This window comes from Uranotaenia lowii, chromosome 1 (assembly GCF_029784155.1).
Source record: "Uranotaenia lowii strain MFRU-FL chromosome 1, ASM2978415v1, whole genome shotgun sequence".
In the NCBI taxonomy this organism is placed as follows: domain Eukaryota; kingdom Metazoa; phylum Arthropoda; class Insecta; order Diptera; family Culicidae; genus Uranotaenia; species Uranotaenia lowii.
The window spans coordinates 24,822,193-24,845,361 of NC_073691.1; the positions used below are offsets into that span (position 1 = coordinate 24,822,193).

Sequence of the window (23,169 nt, forward strand, 5' to 3'; positions counted from 1 at the left end):
GGTGGACATAAAAAATATTATTTTCACAATAAAGAAAGTTTCGGAGCAAATAAAAATAAAATGATTTTTAAAATGTTCTTTATTTTAAACTTTAAATAAAAACAAAAAAAAATTTGCACACAAAAAAACCTTTAAACAGAATCCAGGCTAGACATCGATTTGTCATTTTGTTTTACCATCCTGTTCACTTAGACGATTCGGCTCTTGGTTGGAATTTTCAAGTAACTTTTGTCGAAAAAACCCACTTTTTTTTAATTTTGACGACCAATGCTTGCCTCGAACATCGACACAACACTGCCACACAGGTCTTCCAACGGCGACAGTCCAGTTTAGGCGCGTTTAATGTTTTGTTATGTCGCCAGAGCCGATAAAAGTTTTAAATTTCTCGAGTGAACACCGATTACTATTCAATAATTCCAAACTCAAAAAGTTAACAAAAGAAGACACCTGCCAAAAAGAAGAACAAAATGACAGCTGAAATGTTTCGGTGATAAAATTTATGCACCGGATGATTTCTTGATGTGAAATGTTTCCAGTGCATAAAAAATAATTATTGCGGCAGTTACTTTTTAATGACTGGAGTAATTAATCATCTAGAAATCACTGGATAGATAAATAAAAATTGTTTTTGTATTGGATTTATTTCTGAGTGTAGGTGTTAAAAAACTATCACCCCCACCACCAAGAAAAAATCCATCATCATCATCTGCACCACCTGTACCACCACCTCTGACATTACAGGACAGAAAGGTTATATGTGTACCGCCGTTGTCGTCGCCGCCGCCAAATATCACTGGCTACGAATTACCACAACAGGAACAGCAATTAATAACACCGAAAAAACCACCACCGGCTCCCAAAAACCATCGCTGCAGCCGATGTCAACTTCTTTTCGTTGATATTTATCAACTGAAACACCATTGGGAAACAAGCCAAGATTGCTCGGTAAGATGCGTGGAGTGCCAACGTGTGTTTGCTAACAAGCATACTATGATGCGGCACAGAATGAAACAACATGTAGAGAAGCGGCTGTAAGTATTCATTATACTGTCAAAATAATCAAAAGATCAAATTTTTATCGCATTTGCGTACACGATTGCATAAAGCGCCTTTTCAACGGCTCGCCTAGTTTTTCTTTCAAGCGTCTATTTAAACCCAATATAAAAAAGCATCGGTTAATATTACATTTTTAATTCCCTTTTTTTTATTTTTTTTTTCTTTCAGTAAATTCTCGTCGCAAAACGAACACGATCGCAATGATTAATGAATTATGTTCACGGCTGCAAAGATTATTTGGAACTTTTTTTTTTTTTTTTTTGGTTTTTATGTAATTATTTTTTGAATTCCATGTATGCGATGTTAATTGGTTTAATAAATATGTTTCATGATAATCTCATTAAAATCAAATTTCTGGCTTATGAAAATAGAACATCTGGTTATTTTGCCCTATCTGAAAGTTATTGCGTTGGTTATTATTATTATTGTTTGGTGGTTGGCAAAATTTCATATGAATTCAGCAAACAACACGGCCATCGGCAACCCTAATTTACAGGTAAAATCGAAGGAACATGATGTTTTGAAACAAAATTAAATAAAAAATAACTTACATTAAAAAAAGGTTCGCAGGAACACTTTAAATTACAGTTTTGTAGAGTCGCTACGTAAGTAGTTAACTACTTTTTGATAAAATGCATTAACTCATATTTTCTTTTCTAGGAATTATTAGAAGTTCGCGCTTCAGAGTTTGCGATCCATAAACCAGACACCACATTTCATTGGATCAACCATAGTCCCTGGAATGAGCGCCCTACCTGATGCTTTTCGGATCGCTCACGCGGCACTCACGAGTGCCGCCACGCCACTGGTCTGTCAAAAAAGCTCCAAGAGCCAATCAAATCGGCCCAGTTGGAAACAAATTTTTTCATTCGTCGCGTCCGAGGTGAAAGATTTTCTGTGCTGTGCTGCTGTGATCAATCAGCGACAAGCGTCCGGTACCTCCGAGGGGGGTTAAGTTGTCCACCCAATCAGGAAATCAGGGAATCGAAGTTTAGTAGCTGATACGGGAAGTGTTGTTCGGTGCAAAAGTGGAAAAGTTCTCCCTGAATTGAGAGAACTCGAAATAAGTGCGTCACAGTTCCAGAAACCTTGGACGGATTTGAATTCCTCGAAAGTGATTCAGAATATTGTGCTCTGTACAGCATCCAGCAATTTGCGTACCAGAATAGCGACATCCACGAAAACTACCAACCAGGTGAGTGCGTTACGCGTATTTCTCATTCGGACAGCCTGATAGGGCACGCATCGCCAAATGTCAACACAGGCAGCAGAAAGCCTATTTGCTGCGGGTGGCTGCCCGATTGGCCAATCGGGAGCCCGCTGCTTGGGAATCGAACAGTGCTCATCACCGCATTGGCCCTTTCCTTCCCCTTGCGTACCAATCCAATGAAATTATACTAACCGAACCTTTCTCTGTGTGCCGTTGAGTAAGCAGGGCCAAACTCGGGGACACTCAGTTCCTATACAGACCATCACCCAGTCCCTCAATCTGGCCCTGACAAATTTCTGCAACCAACGCACCAGACTGGTAGGTTTGCTTGGTTTGCTTCGATTCGACGACTGAAATGAAAACACAGTTGAGTAGCTGCTTGTTGGCTGGCTGCTTGGTGTTGTTGTTTTTGTTTCTGTAGTCGATTCGACGGCCGACGTCGTTGGTTGGTCGGTCGCCTGCTTTGCTACCATTCGATTGGCACAGCACAGACAGTGCCGATTCAGAGGGAAACTTGTTTTGAGCAGTCTGATTGGTACACAAATTGTATAAGTAAACCTGATTTGATTTGGGGTATCCATCCAATGTCGATGAAGCACCAATTACGGTGGGTCTCTTGAACGCCGAGAGATGTGACTAATGATTTTTTTTAAATCTGTTCAAACGACTTCTCTTTCGGTATTGAAAACTCCCAAAAATGACAAACGATAAAAAAATTAAAAACGCAAAAGGAAAATACAAGATGATCAATAAGTCAATCTAATAGAATTCCTAAAGGAGTTAAAGAGGGAAAGCTTAAATATTTTCACTATTTTTTCCCAAAAAAATTGTGCATCATTCAGAAAAAACTTTCTCTAGAAAAAGTAACCTCATGCATGTTTTTGAATCCGGCTCGCTTGTCTACCCGAAAAATTATGCATAACTAAACGCACTTGCCAACTTAAAAGTTATCAAAAGAATATTCATTAAGCGTTCACCAGTTATTTCTTATGTCCAGATTAAAAAGCTCTGTAGTACGGCGATGAACATACGCGGGAGTAAGACGAATAAGTCGTGAAATTTGTATAGAGATTTTCGGCAAAATGTATGAAAAATCGACATACTTTCACTCTTTGTGTTCTAAAATATGTTTCCAGTATGCTAGAAAGCTCAGATATTCAGGAATTGTAGTTCAAACAATGACAAACAAGTTTGTAGAAGATTGTGACGCGATACAAGTTGACTGTGATGAGTTATCCGAAATTGAATGTGTGATTTTTTTTTCGAATTTCATTGATATATCTTCCAAATGACCTGAAACTTTCAGAAAGTCATTTTTTCACATAAATGCACCAATCTGGGGGGTGCCGCGTTGAAAATTTTTGTTTGTAAAAATCATCCCATACAAAGTTGGGCCAGTCTACTGTGGGAACATCACAAAAAATAGCTTTAAAAGGGCAATCCATTGTTGTTAGGGTAAATGATCTTGAGCGGAACTAAATGGCTCAATTCGACGCAACTCGGAACAGTTGATCAAGCGGTATGGCTTTGGGTTATATCCGAACAAATTTTTTTTCAGTTCAGCGGATAGATCTTGGTTTCTGCTTTCTAATGATGCTTTTTAGAATATTTTAGAGTAAATCCTAATAACTTTAGAGCTTTTTTACTGAAGTAAGAATTCTGATCTTGAGCGGAACCACGCTGATCTTGAGCGGAACTAAAATATGATCTTGAGCGGAACCATTTACTTCTATCAACATCTTTAATTGCTCTTATTCCTTATACTTGTGCAACTGTGAAAACTTCGATTAAATTTCATCTTTGAAGATTTTAAAGTTCAAAAATTAATATTTTTACGGGAAAAAAAGAAACTTAGCGTTCCAAAGCTCAAAATATCCGTTCAAATTTATTTCTTGCTTAAAAAAGTCCAATTTTCCATTAGATGCACTGTATCCTATTTTGAAAGAATCGATTCTCTAAACTCATATTTTAGTTTTTTTTTAAGCTCAAAAATTAAATTCGTTAGCATATTTGACTGATTTTTTGAATGTGCGTGTTTAGGATTATACTGCCCCGAACAACTTTTAAAGGTAACGACAAAGTTAGTTATACAAAAGAAGATGCCTTAAACTACAGATTTTTCAAAAAAAAAACTGTACATTGCTCTAAATCAATGTTTTTGAGAAAAAACTCTTTTTTTAATCCTTAATTCCTTCATTCCTTTAATTTTATTGGAAATTCATGATAAATTGGGTCATTTTTATATTTTAGTAGAGAAAAATCAGATTACGTTGAAAACTTTTCATACTTTTTCTTTTATATTTTAGTTGGGAAAAATCAGTTTACGTTGAAAATCTTTTCATGCTTTTCTAATTCAAAGTAAGAAACCTTAATTTTATATTGACCAAAAAAAAAATATAATTATGGAAATCCATTCGAAATTAAAAACTTCTGTGAAATCTGTTAATATTTCAAAATATCGTGTTCTGTGACACAGATGCTGTGATAAAAGTTTCCTCAAAATTTTGTTAAATAACATATTCTACGTGATTTCGGTAATTTTGCTATAAGCAACTTATTCATAGAATAAAGTTCGTTATAAATTCCAGTTTCTAATGAATCACGTTAACGAATCACGTACAAGGCCACCAAAAATAGCCTACCCGGTGTGCTTTGCTACACTTTGTAAAACTAAAAGAAAATGTGTAAAAAAAACAATTTGAATTTTTGTTTATTAGATAGTTTATCGTTTTCAATTGGAATGTGAACATCTTAAACAATCTCTTTAAATGAAAGCTACTTCATAAAGTACGAAAATTTAGTAATGGCATTGAAGATTTATTCTTATTCTGAAATAATGACTTAACTTTATTGGCTTCAATAGTTCTCGAATTATGACAAAAAATATGTATGAAAGCCTTTCTCCTCCTTCTCGTCGTCCTTCTGAAAGAAAGATTCAAAAACACATTTCTTGAATCCCAAAAAATTAACACTTTTGGTGTGCCTAGTTTGGTACGCTGTGACACCAATTAATTAGTTTTTGTTCTATTCGAACTTAATTTTACATTTTTTCTTTCCCTAAAGCTGATAGAATAAGAAATATACAAATGTGCTGCATACATTCAGGGGTAAAACTGCGTGTGAGACATTAGGCATAAGGCAGCGCACCTAGCGGTTTTTTTCGGAAGCTAGTAGTTCCGCTCAAGATCAAAGATGGTTCCACTCAAGATCATATTTTACTTTTAAAAACTACGCTATTAATTGATGTTCTGATGGAATTTTTTTTACAAAAACCTGAATAATGCTTTTTAATGAGTTTTTCTACCATTTTAATCATTGAGAATTAGTTTACAACGTTCAAGGGTGACATAAATTAACGTTCAAAGTCAGCGTAGATTGATGAAAATTGCAGCAATAATGCGTATGTTTTTAAATCTTCTAATAACATTATTTCAGTTAATAAATTTTAGCAAAAATGTCGATGCTTGTATGAAAAGATCTTGAAAAAGTGTTTTTTCAACAATTCGGTAAGATTCATAAACAATCATTGCATAGAACTTAGAAAAAGTAAATGGTTCCGCTCAAGATCAGATTTTGACTAGTTCCGCTCAAGATCATTTACCCTACTATGTAAATGTTAAAGAAAAGCATAATTTATCAACTTTTCATTAAGAATCTTTAAAATCCGTTTTTGTTGAGATTTGTCCAATCGAAGCAATCGATGGGACAAATAACAACATACACATAATAAACACACAATCAAATATGTAACCATAGGGATGGTTTTCCTATAAATAGGATGTTAGGATAGTCAAATAAAGTATTCCAAGTTCCACGGTGTACAATATAATAAGGTGATATCTTCCCGATAATATCGTCATTACTATCCATCTAGTGATCTACGCGCGCAAAACTTTTTGCCTGGAACGCTATAGGCAGATAGTAATGACGTCACTAGTTTGCATTAAAAAGAGTTGTTTACTCGTGTTAGTAGCCTACCTTATATACTTATACCGTGTCCAAGTTCTACCACCAAGTAGTCAAGTTCTCTCCTTTCCACTGCCCAAAGTGCTTCCAACAACAGGTTATGGGCCCAGCACTAGTGGAAAGGAGGAGTGGAATCAGTAGTGGCAGGTTAACCAGTCGAGAAGCCAATGGGAGGACGAGCCAGCGCCGGGAATCCAAGGAAACGACGTCGAGCCAGAACCATGTGAGGTTGTCGGACCAGGAGCCTGGTAGGTCGTCGGACCGGGAAGCCAGCTGGAGGTCAGCAAGCCAGGAGACACGGGAGGGAGGTCGTCGGGCAGGTGCTTTGGAGGGTCGTTGGTCCGGAGCCATTGAGAGCGGACTGGAATCACTGGCGGTTCGTCGTGCCAGGAGCCATCTGGAAGGTCGTTGGACCGGGAAGCCAGGTGGAGGTCGACAAGCCAGGGAAAACGGTGGTCGTTGGACAGGTGCCAAGGAAGGTCGTTGGGGCGAATCCATTGCGGGCTGACCGGAATCCATAGGAAGGTCGGCGAGCCAGGAGCCAGAGGAAGGTCGTCGTGCCATTGGGGAGGCGTCGAGCCAATAGGAGAGCGTCGAGCCGGAACCAAACAAGGTCGTCGGGCCGGAGCCACTGGGAGGTCGTCGGACCAGAGCCACTGGTAGGTCGTCGGACCGGAAGCCATGGAAGGTAGGCGGGCCGGTATCATAGAAAGTCGTTAAGTCAGGAACAAAGCATTGATCGTCGAGTCAGGAGCCACTGGAGGACTTACGAGCGGGGTACCACGGAAGGTCGTCAAGCCGGTGCCATGGAAGGTCGTCGTACCGGAATGCCAAGTGGAGGTCGTCGGCCTGAAACCACTGGGAGGCGCAGGCCTCAGGAAAGGCGTCGAGGCGAAGGAGAAAGCTTCGAGCCGCAGGAAGAGCACTGAGACCAAAGCCATGGAAGGTCGGCGGGCCAGAGCCATTGGGAGGTCGTCGTGCCAGATCCCGGTGGAGGTCGTCAAACTGGAGCCATGGAAGGGGAGAGAGCGTATTCCGGTGCGTGCATTGAAGAGTAGCATCTCCAACTTCAGCAGGAGCCGCCGGAGGTAGTTAAAAGACTGCGAATGTGTATGTTGAGGAGGAGTGTTGAGATTTGTCCAATCGAAGCAATCGATGGGACAAATAACAACATACACATAAAAAATAAACAATCAAATATGTAACCATAGGGATGGTTTTCCTATAAATAGGATGTTAGGATAGTCAAATAAAGTATTCCAAGTTCTACCACCAAGTAGTCAAGGTCTCTCCTTTCCACTGCCCAAAGCGCTTCCAACAACAGTTTTTAAGATCTAAGTAGTCTGTGCTCAATCTAGTTTTTTTTTTTGGCTTATTCTGTTGGTTCTTGGGGAAACATTGAATCAGCAGTGAAAAATTTCCAAGCCAATTATTCATTTTTATTAAGTTTTGAAAATTCGTTCCTCTGTATTCATTGTTTTTCCAAATAATACTTTTTAGGATTGAATTGATAAGTTTTCGGAAATACGTTACGGATTTTTTTTTTTAATTAGCCACAGAATTATACGCGCCTCTTTTTAATTGATGAAAAAATTAATTTTCGGTTTACTAAAAATCTAAAGAACTATTATTTTACCTACCAATGACTTATTTGATACAGTAACTAGTCACGATAGAAGACGATATTTCAAAATTGGATAGTATATCATTCGAGTGTTTGTCAACTTTTCAATTGCGTCATTCATCCTTGTTTGGAAATTTTACACTCATGATGATATTTCGCGTGAGCTTTCATTACGTCGTATGAAACAAAATGTAAACAAACAAAAAATACTAAATCCAACATAAACTAGTCGCAACTTTTTTCCATTTAGAATATTTGTAGTCTGGACTGAATATTCTCTGTGTGAAATATAAATCTTAAAGTTGTTTTGATAACAAGAATAGTGTTCTGAAGGTTCACTTTATGAAATTTCGTTGGTTCGGGAGGACCTACAAAAAGAGTGTTTTGAAGGTTCACTTTATGAAGTTTCGTTGGATCGGGAGGACCAACAAGAAGAGTGTTCCGAAGGTTCACTACATGATTTTCGTTGGATCGGGAGGACCAACAAGAAGAGTGTTCCGAAGGTTCACTACATGAATTTTCGTTAAATCGGGAGGACCAACATGAAGAGTGTTCTGAAGGTTCACTTAATGAATTTTTGTTGGATCGGGAGGACCAATAAAAAAATTTATTTGAAGGTTGACTCTATGAAGTTTTGTTGGATCGGGAGGACCAACAAGAAAACTGTTCTGAAGGTTCACTCAATGAATTTACGTTGGATCGTGAGGACCAATAAGAAAGTATTCTGAAGATTGACTTAATAAATTTTCGTTGGATTGAGAGGACCAACTTCAAGAATGTTCTGAAGGTTCACTTTATGAATTTTCGTTGGATCGAGAGGACCAACAAGAAGAGTGTTCTGAAGGTTCACTCAACGAATTTTTATTGTTTCGGGAGGACCAACAACATAAGTGTTCTGAAGGTTCACTAAATGATTTTTTTTTTGATAGGGAGGACCAACAAGAAAAGTGTTGTGAAGGTTCGCTGAATGAATTTTCGTTGGATCGGGAAGACCAACCAGAAAAATGCTCTTAAGATTCACTTAACGAGTTTTTGTTAGATCGGGAGGACCAACAAGAAAAACGTTCTGAAGGATCAATTAAGAAGGGTGTTCTCAAGGTTCACTTTATGAATTTCATTTGGATCGGGAGAAAAGAAAAGTGTCATAAATTTTAAAGTTTTCTTGTATTTGTCGAACATTTATTTCACTCATTAAGACACAACTTCTGAACAACTAATTAGGCAAGAACGGACTTTGTGAGATACGATGATTGAATTTTTTGACGAAGACGAGATGTTTTTTGTGTTTTTCAACATCGTTTAAGAAAATGTTCACATTGGTCAGAAAATGACTTTTTTGAGTCTTTCAAAAGTTATGGCCCTTCGATTTATTTTATAACGATTTTACATTTTTTTTCGACACATTGTTCATTGGGTGTGGGGGAATGTTTCTGATGTATTCATACTCAAGAAATTGTTAGAATTTCAAAATATTAAGAAATATCAGCGTCTTCCCAAAATGTTTTGTATCTTGGACAAAGTTTATCAAAATTACTCACAAACACTGTACAGCTGAGATAAATGATTGAACAAAGAATTAAAATCCCGCGAAAAAAAAACAAAACTGATCATCTTATCTCTATCTTCATCGCTACAGGATGGCTAGCACCAGTGGAACTACTGATACCGAGAAGATGACCGAAGCCGAACGGCACTTGCAAGAGTTTTGGCCAGCAGTATCCCGAGAAATGGTACGGGTTAAACACGTCGAACCGGGAAACCAAGTCCTACCGCTGGCTCGCATCAAAAAGATCATGAAACTGGACGAAGATGTCAAGATGATATCGGCCGAAGCCCCACTCCTATTTGCCAAAGCAGCGGAGATTTTTATCCAGGAGCTAACTTTGCGCGCCTGGGTCCACACCGAAGACAACAAGCGCCGGACGCTTCAACGCAGTGACATCGCCATGGCTATAGCGAAATATGACATGTTCGATTTTCTTATTGACATTGTCCCGAGGGACGAGATCAAACCGGCCCGGAGGGATTTCGATGCAGCAAAAGCTGCTGCCAGTACGTCTCAGGACGATACCCAGAATGTGCAGTACTACTTTCAGCTGGCCCAGCAACACCAGCAGGCACTCCAGCAGGGAACATCTGCGGGGACAAGTGGACCCAGCACCAGTACTGCGACTGTTGTTTCGAGCAGCAGTACGATTGTACCAACGAATACGACTGTTCCTAGCATCGTGCAGCTGCAAACGTCTCCAGGAATAACACATCAAATTGCTGTTGCAAATCCCGGGCAAACTGCACAGATTCAGACCATCCAACAACCGGCACCTCAGGTTAGTTACTTAATTAGTCATTAGATTTACAAACCTCATGAATTCTGTTTTTTCCGAATTTCTTTCTAGATTATTGGATCCGCAACAATTAATCCTACGCAGTTGATTCAGGGTACACCTCTACAGCTTGTTCAACAAGTGCTGACACCTACCGGTGAAATCACACACATTCCGGTAAGTCTAGTTTAGTAGACTAAGAAACAACTTAACTAATCCCTCTACATTTTACTTACAAATTCAGATCCCCCTCACGCAAAACCAGCTGAACCTGATCCGGGCAAATATGCAGCTGGGAGCGGTTCCAGTGACGGGCAATACCGTGACCGGTCAGCTCACGGCAACGAACCCCGGAACCGGGCAGCCGATCATCATCCAGACGGCCGCCCCCACGATACAAACGGCGCACCCCACTCTCATTCAAACCGGACAACCGACCGAAGTATTTCTGCAGCAGCTACAGCAACACCAACAGCAGCAGCAGCAACAGCAACAACATCAGCAGCAACACCATCCACAATTGCAGCAAGTGCAACTGCAACAGCATCAGCTGATTCAACATCACCAACAACATCCGGTGCAGCAACAGCAACATCAACAACAGCAGTAGTAGTAGTAAGTGTTTAAGCTGGTTTGAACCTATGGTAAGTTAAATTTAAAATATAGTATAGATTATAAGCAATGCATTTCATAACTCACACAGGAAGAGTTAACAAAATGTTACGTGTAAATATTTTTTTAAACTGTACACATCTGTCGTATGTTTGTCCTGAAGAACCAAGTTCGGCATAGTTTAATTTCTTTATTTTTTCTAAGAAATAAAACAACTGTACATGTTAGTGGAGTGCAACAATGTAAATTTTATTTGGTTTTTTTCTGTGCGTATGTGAAACTATCACATTTACTGATAATAGTTAGTTAGGTTGAGTTCAACATGAAACGTTACTAGCTGTAAAAATTTAACGTTGACATCAGCTAACGGTTCCTTATATCGTTAGTTTCGGTCTGTATAGAGTCGATTTTATTTTTAAATATATTTCGTACTGATTTAAATTTCGAATTCAAAAAGCAGAAGACTACAAACCTTCTTCCATACTCTGCTGTTTATTTTGATTTTTCCTCGCCTAAGGTTTTGGAATGATAATACAATATGCTGAATTATGTTAAACCATTTACGTTGGTTTCTGCAAGGGTTTTTATAAGAGTTAAGTTCGTCGGATCACCTTACTGATCCATTTGGAGTCTCATATGGGGGACGACCCTGTTCAGGATCACCTTACATTGCACACTCAGCTACGGTTGGGGCGCAGGAGCCCACGACATCGAGCCAGTACCGAACGAGGAACTTGTGGCTATCGCTAAGAAAACTTGCGGTTAATAAGGCCCCTGGTGCGGACGGAATCCCAAATGCAGTGCTGAAAATGGCGGTACAGACCATTCCGGATACTTTCCGAGTGGTGCTACAAAAGTGTCGCAACGAGGAATCTTTTCCCAATCCGTGGATAACGGCAAAGTTTGTGCTACTACCGAAACCTGGGAAACCACCAGGGCATCCATCAACGTATAGATCTATTTGTCTACTGGACACCCTTGATGAGCTACTGGAGAGGATAATATTCAACAGACTTATTATCTACATGGAAGGCCAAAGTGATGTAGCGGAAAGTTCGGTTTTCGGAAAGGGAGATCTACGGTGGACGCCATCCGAATGGTGACAGAGTACGCGAAGCGCGCCTATCAAAAGAAACGACACTGCGCAATTATTGTGACGGTCGACGTGAAAAATGTGTTCGACAATGGCTTGCGTGCTTCAAAGGATGCGTGTTCCCAACACCCTCTGCAGGATAATAGGAATCTTCTTCGATAATCGAGTCCTGACGTACGAAACCGAAACTGGGCTACGATCTACTGCACTAACAGCGGGTGTTCCACAGGGTTCCATGCTCAGACCTGTTCTTTGGAATGCCATGTATAATGAAATGTTAACGATGAAACTACCGAAACAGGCGTGCAGATAGTCGGATTTGCTGACGCCCACGATCACCGGCGGAACAATCGAGGAAGTTGAAGACCTTTCAACGGTGTCCGTAGAAAGGGTTGGCATCTGGATGGAGGGAGTTGAGCTTCAGATAGGTCACCATAAAACCGAAGTTCTGCTCGTAACCAACAAAATAGTTGTGCCGCACATGGATATTACTGTTGGAGGACACACGACATCTTCGAAACAGCAGCTGAAATACCTTGGAGTAATGGTCGGCAATCGCTTAAGTTTTGGTGCGCATGTAAAATACTGTTGTGAAAGTGCATCGAAAGTAATCGATTCATTGGCCTGGATTATGCCGAACTGCCATGGTCCAAAAAGTAGCAAGAGACGTCTCCTTGCAAGCGTAGCGCTATCGAAATTACGATACGGAGGAACGATCTGGATTTCCGCCATAGACGTAGAGCGCAACAGATCCATATTACGGAGCACATACGAACTTTCCTGTGCATTGTCATTACACGCAGCTTTTGTCATTGTGGACATTATTTCCAGCAGAGGAGCTGTCAAAGCAGTGCTAAAGCTCAACGAGTAGTTTCAATGCACAAGTGGCTGGAGCAATAGGACGCATCGGACAACGCATATGCTAATCCCGCGACTTCCAGACTGGGTAAATCGGATGTATGGAGAGGTCTGCTTTTACCTGACGCAGTTCCTTTCGGGTCATGGGTGCTTTAAGCAAAACCTTCATCGGTTTAAGCTTATCGCCTTAGCCCGGATTGCGTAGATACGGAGGAATCAGCAGAACATTTGATCTTTTTCTGCCCCTGGTGCGATTCAAGTCGTCATCAACTACAAAGTTTGTACGCTGAAAATGTTGTGAGTGAAATGTGTCGTGACGAACGGTTGTGGCGTGCTAAAGGTGACGAAACCTTGCAAATCATGCGCGATCATTACGAATCAGGAAAGATGATGAACGGAGAGAGCGAGATAGTCAACCTAACTTGACAAGCTAAAGGAAGCGATAACACCACTATTCAAAAGCAACGCGATCTCAGGGCGCGGAATAACCCTTATCTTACACTCAGAGGAAATTTTATTATAAATTTCATAAGATACATCTTATGAACCACTTTTTTGCGTCCAAACTAATTTTTCATAAGAGTCTTTTGAAATTCTTTCAATTTCCATACGATGTTCTTATGAAAAATAGAAGAAACGGCATTGTGAAAAAATTATGAACACATTCATTCATAGCATCAGTTTTTTTTTTCATTATCTAACAGTACGAAGCAATCGCCAGTTCATAGTTATTATAGTTTTCCTTCAATGTTAAATGTTATTGTTATCTCCGGAATGGTAAGTTCGATTTGATGTTTTTGGTGTGAACGTTGAATATATTAGTAAACTAAAATGCATTATTTGTTTACTTTTCAGCAAGCTGATCGGCAAAAAACGAAAGGTCGAAGATTAAAATGCGGCAAAAAAAAATTTGATGGAGCTGTCTGTTGATGCGCTGCTGATGGTGACCATGAAGGATTTAATTTTAAACAAATTTGGCAAACAATAAAGTGAATGTTTTCAGCATGAAATATCGAGAATTTTTCTTATTAGAAAGTGATTTACTGTTTCCATAAGAATCTCTTATGAAAAGCAACAACCTCTCATTGAAGTAGGCGTTCATCTTCAGAGTTCATTCGCGTCATAAGACAATCTTATGAATTTCATTAATTTTTCTTATGGCGCCACTTCATAAGAGAATCTTATGGCATACATAATAGTATTTTTCTGAGTGTATACGTGTGGTGGGGCTTCAAAGGTCTCACGTACTAAGCTACGATCTTTCCTGCAGCAAAAGGAAACGGAGAAACCATCCGAGGTGGTCGTGACGGCATTCTAGCTTGGTAGTTTCTCAATCGGCCATGCCTTGGTGGTTAGAAGTCCTACGGGAGTGGATGCTATGACGGGCGCGAGTTATTATCTACCAAGGCGATTCAGCCAGCACCTTAGCGATTAAGATAGTGAAGAACTGGAGCCTTCGTCTGGCCCACCACAAAACCGAAATAGTGCTGATCACCAATCTGATATCACCCCGACAATCAGCAAAAGAAAAGGTATTATTGGTAACCTTACCAAACCTTCGATACGGATGAGCGGGCTAACTAGTGGGTCCTGATCGAACATTGTTAACTACAGCAACTTAGCAGTGTGTGGCTATGTGGATTATCAGCGGATATTGGATATCTTTGAAGCGAGTAGTGGCTTAGGGTTATGCCCATCCCAGTTCTTCTGAAAGAGGAGTTCTGTCTCTGTTGCAATAAGAACACACCCAGAGGAGGTAAAAAGTCCTTTCGCGATGTAAGAAGTCTTGCAAGGGCGTCATGAATTAGTCACTTCAGTGTCGAGGTTGACACCCGAACTTCAGAAGGAATTAGTGAACTGACCAATAAGCTACTAAAATCGTAATTCCTTTGACTCGAACTACAATTACATGTCCTGGGCCACAAAATAATTATAAGCGTGATCATGATAGAAAAAAAAACTCGATGCGGCACTTGAAAAAGGATCTTGCTGAAAACTGTGTATTGGTGCTAATCGTATAGTTTCCTCGACAGACGGTTGATAATCTTCCGCTAACCCAGGGGCTACAGCTGTAATTACCCGTTGACAATCAGCCCGATTTAGTTTCTGTTACAGCGATTAAAACTTTTATTTAGGTACAGAACGTAGCTGGTCACTTAGGAACTGACTGGTCGTGTTCCGTTGAGAGTCCCTGAGCTACGTAAGCCGCCTCACAAACCCTGGGTGTAAGCCTGTCAAAAGCAACGCACACAGCACAAGCTCTTACCATAGAAATAACTTGAAAACTTAACAGTCAATGGTGAGTGTATAGATTGCAGCCGGATTTTGCGCAATAACTGAGGCCGTATGAACGAAGATTATGCCCAATTCTACGCTGGCTCAAGACAACAACATCAGAGTTCTTTCCAGCATTACTTCGAAGATATTCAGACCAGAAAAAGGCGCCAAGAAATAGGTTTTTAATGCACTGCTGAAACACACGGAATGAGTAGCGATCCTAGACTGATAGACGAAAGGGTGGCAAATGCGTTTTGAACCGCCTTGAGCCGCTTAGTGTCATGCTTAGTAGCGCAGTTTGTGTCCCCAAAGGGGACACTCACATTCAACACATTCAACAGGGCATAACTAAAAATCCACTAAATTTTGCACACTTTCTCATTGATATGTATTGTTTACAAGCTGTCAAACTCGAAGTCGTGTTTTTCGATTCAACGAAAATCGAGGTGAACCAACGCGAGTCGAGAGAACAAATTCTTTCCAAACACCTGGAATTTCCTGACCTGTCGCACCGGCAGTTGGGAAAAATGTTGAACATTCAATAGTCTCCAGAGTGTTGAAGCGGTTCCAGAAGCGGTTGACATTGGACCACGGCAAAGGAGTTGGAAAAAACCGGGACCGGAGAACAAAACGACGGAGAAAAAGATGAAGCGGATGATTAAAGCAAATCCCAACATCTCAAGCCGTGATTTGGCTAAAAAAAATCGGTATGTCGCAGAGCTCCAGAGTCCAGAATGCAAAGAAGAGAGCTGGACTACATTCATACAAGGTAGAGAACTCGATGAGCGGCGACAATCGACGGCTAAAACTCGGGCACAGAAGCTCTACGAGAAGATGCTGACAAAATATGGTTGTTGTGTGATGGACGACGAAACGTATATAAAAGCCGACTCTAAGCTAATTCCGGGGTTGAAGAAAAATTAAGAAGAAGAAAATGTCGAAGTCCGCCTCCAAATATCTCGTTTGGCAGGCCATCTGCTCTTGAGGAGTGAGTCTTTCGTGACAAAGGGCACAGTAAATGGCGAGATCTACAAATCTGAGTGCCTCGAGAAGCGCCTTTTGCCGTTCTTGCAGCAGCACGAGCACGAGCTCCGCTATTCTGGCCAGATTTGACATCATGCCACTATTCCAAACGTGCCCTGGAGTGGTATGAGGCCAATTCTGTCCATTTTGTTCCAAAGGACATGAACCCGCCAAACTGTCCGGGGCTGCGCTCGGTGGAGCAGTACTGGGCATAATGAAGCGGGAACTTCGATACGGCAAGAAGACAGTCAAAGACGAGATGGGCATGTTAAGAAAATGGAAAAAAAAACTGAAAAACTGGTAACGGATAGCACTATAAAGACTTTGATGGAGGACATCAAGCGAAAATGCGTAATTTCGGGTTCGCCTTTTATTTATCTCAGTGAATGTGCAGTCATCAGTTTCTCACGAAGACGGTAGTCTTTTTACACGGAATACTTCCTAGGAGATGAGTCCATCGCGCGGATGAACCACATCAATGAATTGGGCGTAATACTCGATCGTAAGCTGAAGTTCAAAGCCTCTAGAAGCAAGAAGAAGATTTCAAGGACGTGTACTGCCTGTAAAGCCCTATTGCAGCATAGTTCGATCCATCCTCGAATACGCATCAGCTGTTTAGTGTTTCATCTGTCGAGCTACGAACATCGATGTCGTCTCATAAACATGAATGGACACTCTTCAAGCCCGAAGAAATGCAACACGAGCCTCTTTCGTCGCCGATCTACTGACATTGCTAATCGATTGTCCTACGCTACTGGAAGCTATTCCTCTTAGTGTGACACCCTATGGACTGAAAAACCAGGGCCTTCAACTGTATGACTCCCAATTCTAACTTTCTGTGATTTAACCCAGAAATTTCGTGATGGTTTTCTGTGATGGATTAATTTCATTTACATAAGTCATGTAGAATTCAATCTTTTTTACATTTTACATGAGAAAAAGCAATTAAAATTAGCAATCATGATTTTCCAATAAAAAGTTAGAAATCCCAAGTTTAAGTTATGACATAAAAATTATAACTTTGGAGATACGTAAACAATTTAAAAAAAAATGTGAATATCTCCAAAATTCTGTGTCTTGTGATACAGATTTTGTAATGAAAATTTGCACAACATTCTCTGAAATTATTGATTTTTCTGTGATGTCGGCAACTTTGGAAAGTAATGAAGAGCCATTTCTAGAAATCTCAAACTTTTAATGGTTACAATCCAGAAACTGAAAATCACCGCATATACCACAACGGTCTTCAGTAGTTAGCGTTTACGATCGAAAGTCAGTTCTGCGATATTTTGTAATTGACCGTAGAAAAATTTTATGTTGATCTAAAACCAAGAATCTTTTGAATGAATGGGCTCAATCGACGAAATATCTCCTCTCATGGTGAATTTAATTTATAAGGCAAGTCGAAACTCGAGGTGGTTATATCAAATTCTTGCAATATTTTATAAACAAATGCTACCAACTAGAGTGTGCTGAAAACTTCTTAAGTGAACTAACTTTACTCCTCCTGCGTGTCCGTATCCAGGAGTTTGTTAATGTTAACTATATCCTTGGTGCTCCACGGTTCCAAGGGATCCGGAGGCGAAGCCCGTCCCGACTCATGCTCGTGCATCATCTGCCGATGCCGTGGTCGACTACTTTCACCTCCACCTTCACCACTAGCCGTCGGAGCCGACTTCATTCGCCTGTCCTTCTTGATCGAACCACTCTCGTTCGAAGTATCCGGTGAAACCTTATTGTTCCTACCCCGACCCACTCCGTGACGCTTCTTTTGGTTGTTACTGCGTTTGCTACTCTCGGTCGAATTGCTGTCCCGCTCGCAAGAAATCCTTCCCCGGGCATGCAACTGCTCCATCCGACGATGAACTTCCTCAACTGTAGTGACACCCTCGTCGCCAGCTTCGTCCTCAACCACCTCACGAGCTTCCTCATCCACATCCTGCTTCAGATCCTCAGCGCTGTAATCGTAAGCCGTGTTCAGTGCCCCGAAGTCATCGGGGATTTTGGCATCGGCACCGGAAACCGTCTTACCGGCACCAGCGCCCAAATTCCGGTCATCCCAAGCAATCATAAACAGCGGATGTTGGTCCGTCTTCTTCTTCCTGGAGGTGGTCCGCGAAACGGCCGATTTGGCTCGCCGGATTAGAGAAATTTTACCAAGTACAGGCTTTTCGGCCGCTTCGCTATCCGTATCTTCGAGGGCTTCCAGGGTTTTGAGAAACTCTCGCTCCTTGACCGGATCGACGACATCCTTCGCGTCCAGGAAGGGATTTATCGGACCCGCAGGCTGCTGTTTCTGTTGCTCCAGCTGTTGTTGCTGAAATTCCGCCTGCCGGAGCTGGCTCTGCCTGGTCAGATCGATTTCGTACACGTGGTCCAGCGTGGACGCATCGTTGGCGAGGGTCCGACAGTTTTGAGCGAAGTGTTCATCGACCGAGGTCGATTCGGAAATGATGACCAGCTCCCGCAGCGGATCCTTGTAGTCTTTCATCGGGGGGAAGTCGTCGTAGGCCGGAGGAGCACTGACCACGGATTGACGCTTGACCAGAGGTGGTTGCGGAGGAATTTCTGGGATTTTAGATGGGATGGAAGCGGGGGTTTGAGGGACTCCGGTTGTTGGTTTTGGAGGGACTGTGGCCGGTTTAGTTGGGTCGATGGTCAGCGGAGCGAAGGGGTCAACCGGCTCAGTGCTTACCATCACGATGTCCTGGGTGAAGGACATCACATCGATTGCAGCAGTTATGGCAAATGGGTCCTCCACCTCATAACCCTTCTTCCTGTAAAGAACACATCAACTTTAGAAAGAATTCGGTCAACCGTAAAACTAACTTACTTTTTGGAGATTTTAGCCGGTGACGTGATCGAGGATCGACCCCACATGATTCGTCGCAGCTCTTCACCAGTCATGTTACGTTTCTTCAACTCACCCAAGGTAACCCTCAATACACTCTTCCAATTGCTGACGGCACCTTTTCGCTGACGAGCCCTGGTCTTACTCTTACTTTTGATAACCATAACTCCACGAATCTCGTACCGAGGATCATCCGATGGTCCCAATCCAATCGAGTACTCTTCCAGATATTTCTTCAGATCTTCCTGCTTGACGGCTCGTTCCAGGTTGACCACAATCTTAGCCCATTGCTTCATACCCTCCTTCTCGGCCTGCTCAATGACGTACGCATAGGTGTTACCCATCATAGCGATCAACATGTTAAGCAGCAGAATGGGCACGAAGATCATGAACGTGATGAATACCGTTTTAGCCAGATTCGGGTAGGTTGTATTGTTGAGATCTGCGTACTGGAAAGATTAATCCCTTGAATTATTTTTTAGATTCATATTGAAACAACCGTCGTCTTACATCGTAATCGCCTAGGGTGACTTGGAACAGACCCATCCAGGTTCCGAAGTAGCTCCCGAACGGACTATCCTCGGCGTTCGGATGTCCCTTGTACAGAAAGAAGAACGCTTGGGAAAATCCAAACAGCACGATGGTGTAGATGATTCCGAACGTGAACATGTCACCCGTTATCATGGAGAAGATCATGGTTACGAATGGACCCGTTAAGCCTATGGCGCTGAAATGTTAAAAAATTCTTTATTAATCACCTTTGTCGACAAGTGGAAGCTGACTTACCCAGCGAAGAACATCAACAGGAACCAGCTTCCGGGAACGGCGAATAGTAGCAGTGCTTCCTCCGTTTGCGTATCGCCGATCATTCTCAAAGGTATGCAGATCAAGATCAACAAGTTCGACACCAGGAAGATCGCTTTAGCTGGTGCGCTTGCCAGTGACTTCATGAACGATACGAATCCTTGATTCTTGATCTCGTCACCCTGTTGAACCACGACGTAACTCAACACTCCCATCACGGTAGCGATCTCGAACCCATACCGACACCAAGTCGTGAAGTCGATCCCATCATCTTCGCCATCACCATCAGAAGTTTCACGTTTAGCCTTAGTCGAGGCATCACCATCATCATCTCCCTCATCCGCATCTTCTTGCTCGTACGGTCTCGGTGCTCTCAAATAGATCGCACACGACAAACAAAACAAATGCAACGCCAAAATCAACAACCGCTTAATGAACTGATTCAACGCAAAGGTCTTCCACTTTTCGTCCAACAATCGCTCCACAATACCACCATCCAACATGTTCAAATGCTCCTCCTTTGTTCCGTTCAAGATAATAAACAGCGCCGAATTCCAATTCGTCGATCCATCCGGCATCAGCGTATCTAAGGCATTCAACGGATACCCAGAACAAGTGATATTACTATACCGCCAAAACTCCCTCGCTGACAATTCCAACATCTCCCTAAACACCTCGTCACGACCCAACCGACAAGCCAACGTCAACGGGGTCAATCCAGCTTCATTTACGATACCGTTCTTGCACGGCAACTTCGGATGTCTCAACGCATACCCGAACATATCCAACTTATCTCCAACGACCACCATATGCAGGATCATGTTCCCAAAGGTATCCTGCGCATTTGGATCGGCACCACACTCCAAAAGCAAGTTATAAACCGACTCATTCGCACAGCAAGCAGCCCAAGCTAGTGGGTACTCGCCCAAATACGCCAGTCCCTCGTAATCCGTGGACTTGACCGGTTTCAACCCTTGTTGATCTTTCGGCAAAAAGAACCTCCCAATAGCTCTCTGCGAAACATCAGCTCCCGCATCAATCAAATCGCCCACCAGCTCGTTGTTGCTATACGCTATCGCCAGGTGCAGAGCGCTCGCGCCCAAATACTCCTCGCCCTCCATTACGTCGATCGAGAGTTCCGGAAAGACGCGGAGTAACAATCGAGCTAACTTGGTGTGCATCTTGGTGTCACAGATGATCAGTACGTGGATAAGGCTTTCTCCGAGTAGACCTCGGTATTGCATCTGCCAGCAGGCCTTGTGGTCCACCCATTTTCCGAGCGGGTCGTGCGGGGATAGGGAGGCCTCGATTGGAATGACCACCTAGCGAAGCAAAAAGAGATGATTATTCAAACTACAGTAATAACAAATTCCAAAATAACAATCCTGGAGAAAATTTTCGTTGAAGTAGTAAATACTGCAGAAGTTATTTAGAGTATTGTGGAGTCCTTATTAAGAGTTCACTCGAAACTCGAAGGTAAATGGGCTAGGGATTGCTCAATATCGTTCATCATGAGCTTGGCTCTCATAAAATCTTTCTGTTGGTGCTGCTACCTGTGGAGTAGAAAATAGCGTGCATGTCTTCTAAGCTAATGGTCATGAGATCGAATCTAGTGTTTGGAAATGGATTTTTTTCGAGGGAACATCAAGTTTCTTTGAAATCATACATGTGTTTGTATTCGTTAAAAAAAGGGAGAGGCATCTTCAAGGATGATACACGTATCAGAGATGACTGCTATTATAGCCATTTGGTTCTTGAATCCGGATTTGCCCGAATTATTTTACTACAAGTTTGCTTTAGAACACCAAAACCATGAACTAAATTCCTGAAAGTAGATGAAGCGAAGACTGCAAACATTCTGAATTGGCTATTCAGACGATTATTGAATTCAGTCCTTGTCAACGAAACTGCCCGCCGAAAATTTTCAAGACGTGAAACCAAAGGAGTGAACAATCGGATATGCCGATGCTTCTTTAACTCTAATCAACCTACGGGAGTCTGGTAAAATTTTCACATCTTTAACTGAATTTTATTTATTTTCCAGTTTGTGTTTTGAGCTTTTGTAATTGTGTTTTTTTTTATTTTCTCCAGAAAAAAAACCCTCTAGATTACGTAACCACTTTTGAAGGCCCCATCAGATCCCTTACTAACCTCATGATTATCCATATACTTCCATCGAAGATACTCGGCCCGATTAATAATCTGTCCCCGGCCATTGTTATACATGAACACACCAAACTGCTCACGGATCAACTGCTCAACTGCCTTCTGCCCTCCGACCTGAAACGCATTTATCAAATCTCCGCCATGCTTATAGTTCGCCATCTTGTACAGCAAGCAGGTATTCGAAGCCAGGGCACTCTGCGAAATCACTTGATCCAGAATAGCACCACCCTGCGGAATGTTGCGCTTTTTGCGGCACATCCGCCGCCAATCCATCTGGACCATCCTGGCCGAGATTTATTACGGTTACTGCACGTTTCCGGACAACCACCGATGATGTTCAACGTTTGCCAAGAATTACGCCAAACGAATCGGACGGGCACTACCATTCCCAGCAGATATTTGAACGGGACTGAAAAATCGAATCCGGATCAACAAACTTTATCGGTTCCATTGCCGCCTTCTGGTTTCCAAGGAATCGGTGCGGACTGGCATTGAACATTGGCGCAGAATCAGGGCATAGCTTTCGAATATGAGTATTTAAAAAAATCTTATTTTAACCCTTTATTTCATGATTTTTTATTTTTCCTTAAAAATCATTTTTAACAGTTGGAAATGATGAGTACATCAAGAAAAAAAATAAAAATAAAATACGATTTTTCACTTTTTCCATACATTAACTGTTGCAAATTTGTAACTTTATGAAACGAAGGGTTAAACCATGGAGAAATGGATTCGAATCTCAGTTTTATTTCCCGAACTCTAAGTTTTGAAACATATTCTGAGTTTTTATGAATTGTTTTTTTGTGAGCTTTTTTAAAATTAGATTCTCATAAACGTTTGTCACGATGATTTAGTATTTTAGTTCTTAAAGTATTGATTTCTGAAATTGATAAGAAGGCGCTAAGTTTTGGAATCCGTTTTCCTTACTACATCAGAAATCCGATTTAATTTTAAAAAAAAATCCGAAAATTTAAAACTACTTATCACGATATTTCAATATAACAAATAAAATCTACTATTGATATAGTAGATTTGCTTTTTTGTTCATTTCTATTTTCAGTGCATTATAGTATATTATTAACTTTCAAGAACATATTTTCTAGCCTGTTTGAGCCACCGCACGGATTGCAAACTGTAGTTATGGTTGTCCACCCTCAATTTTCTGAATTTATTATAACATGTTAGGAAATTGAGGGTAAAACAGCCATAACTCCCATTTCCACATCATGCGGTAGCTCAATTAGGATTCGTTGGATTCTTTGAAAAAAATCACACATGATACGTACCATTTGGATGAAATTTTTT

The 23,169-nt window shown here is 41.4% G+C and overlaps 2 protein-coding genes across 2 annotated transcripts; one reads left to right on the top strand and one right to left on the bottom strand.

Moving 5' to 3' along the window:
- The first annotated feature begins 1,892 nt into the window (after window positions 1–1,892).
- LOC129753767 (nuclear transcription factor Y subunit gamma) lies at window positions 1,893–11,025 on the top strand. Its single transcript, XM_055749618.1, has 4 exons — window positions 1,893–2,251; window positions 9,493–10,183; window positions 10,253–10,357; window positions 10,425–11,025. The coding sequence occupies exons 2-4, from the start codon at window positions 9,494–9,496 to the stop codon at window positions 10,788–10,790; spliced, it is 1,161 nt and encodes a 386-aa protein (XP_055605593.1). The 5' UTR covers window positions 1,893–2,251; window position 9,493; the 3' UTR covers window positions 10,791–11,025.
- On the bottom strand, window positions 11,025–22,258 carry LOC129753758 (uncharacterized). The gene is made up of 5 exons (XM_055749608.1): window positions 21,850–22,258; window positions 19,681–21,020; window positions 19,405–19,621; window positions 18,877–19,343; window positions 11,025–18,820 (listed from the first exon to the last, which is right to left on the bottom strand). Exons 1-5 carry the CDS (start codon window positions 22,144–22,146, stop codon window positions 17,542–17,544), a joined length of 3,600 nt encoding a protein of 1,199 aa, XP_055605583.1. The 5' UTR covers window positions 22,147–22,258; the 3' UTR covers window positions 11,025–17,541.
- Window positions 22,259–23,169: the final 911 nt, after the last annotated feature.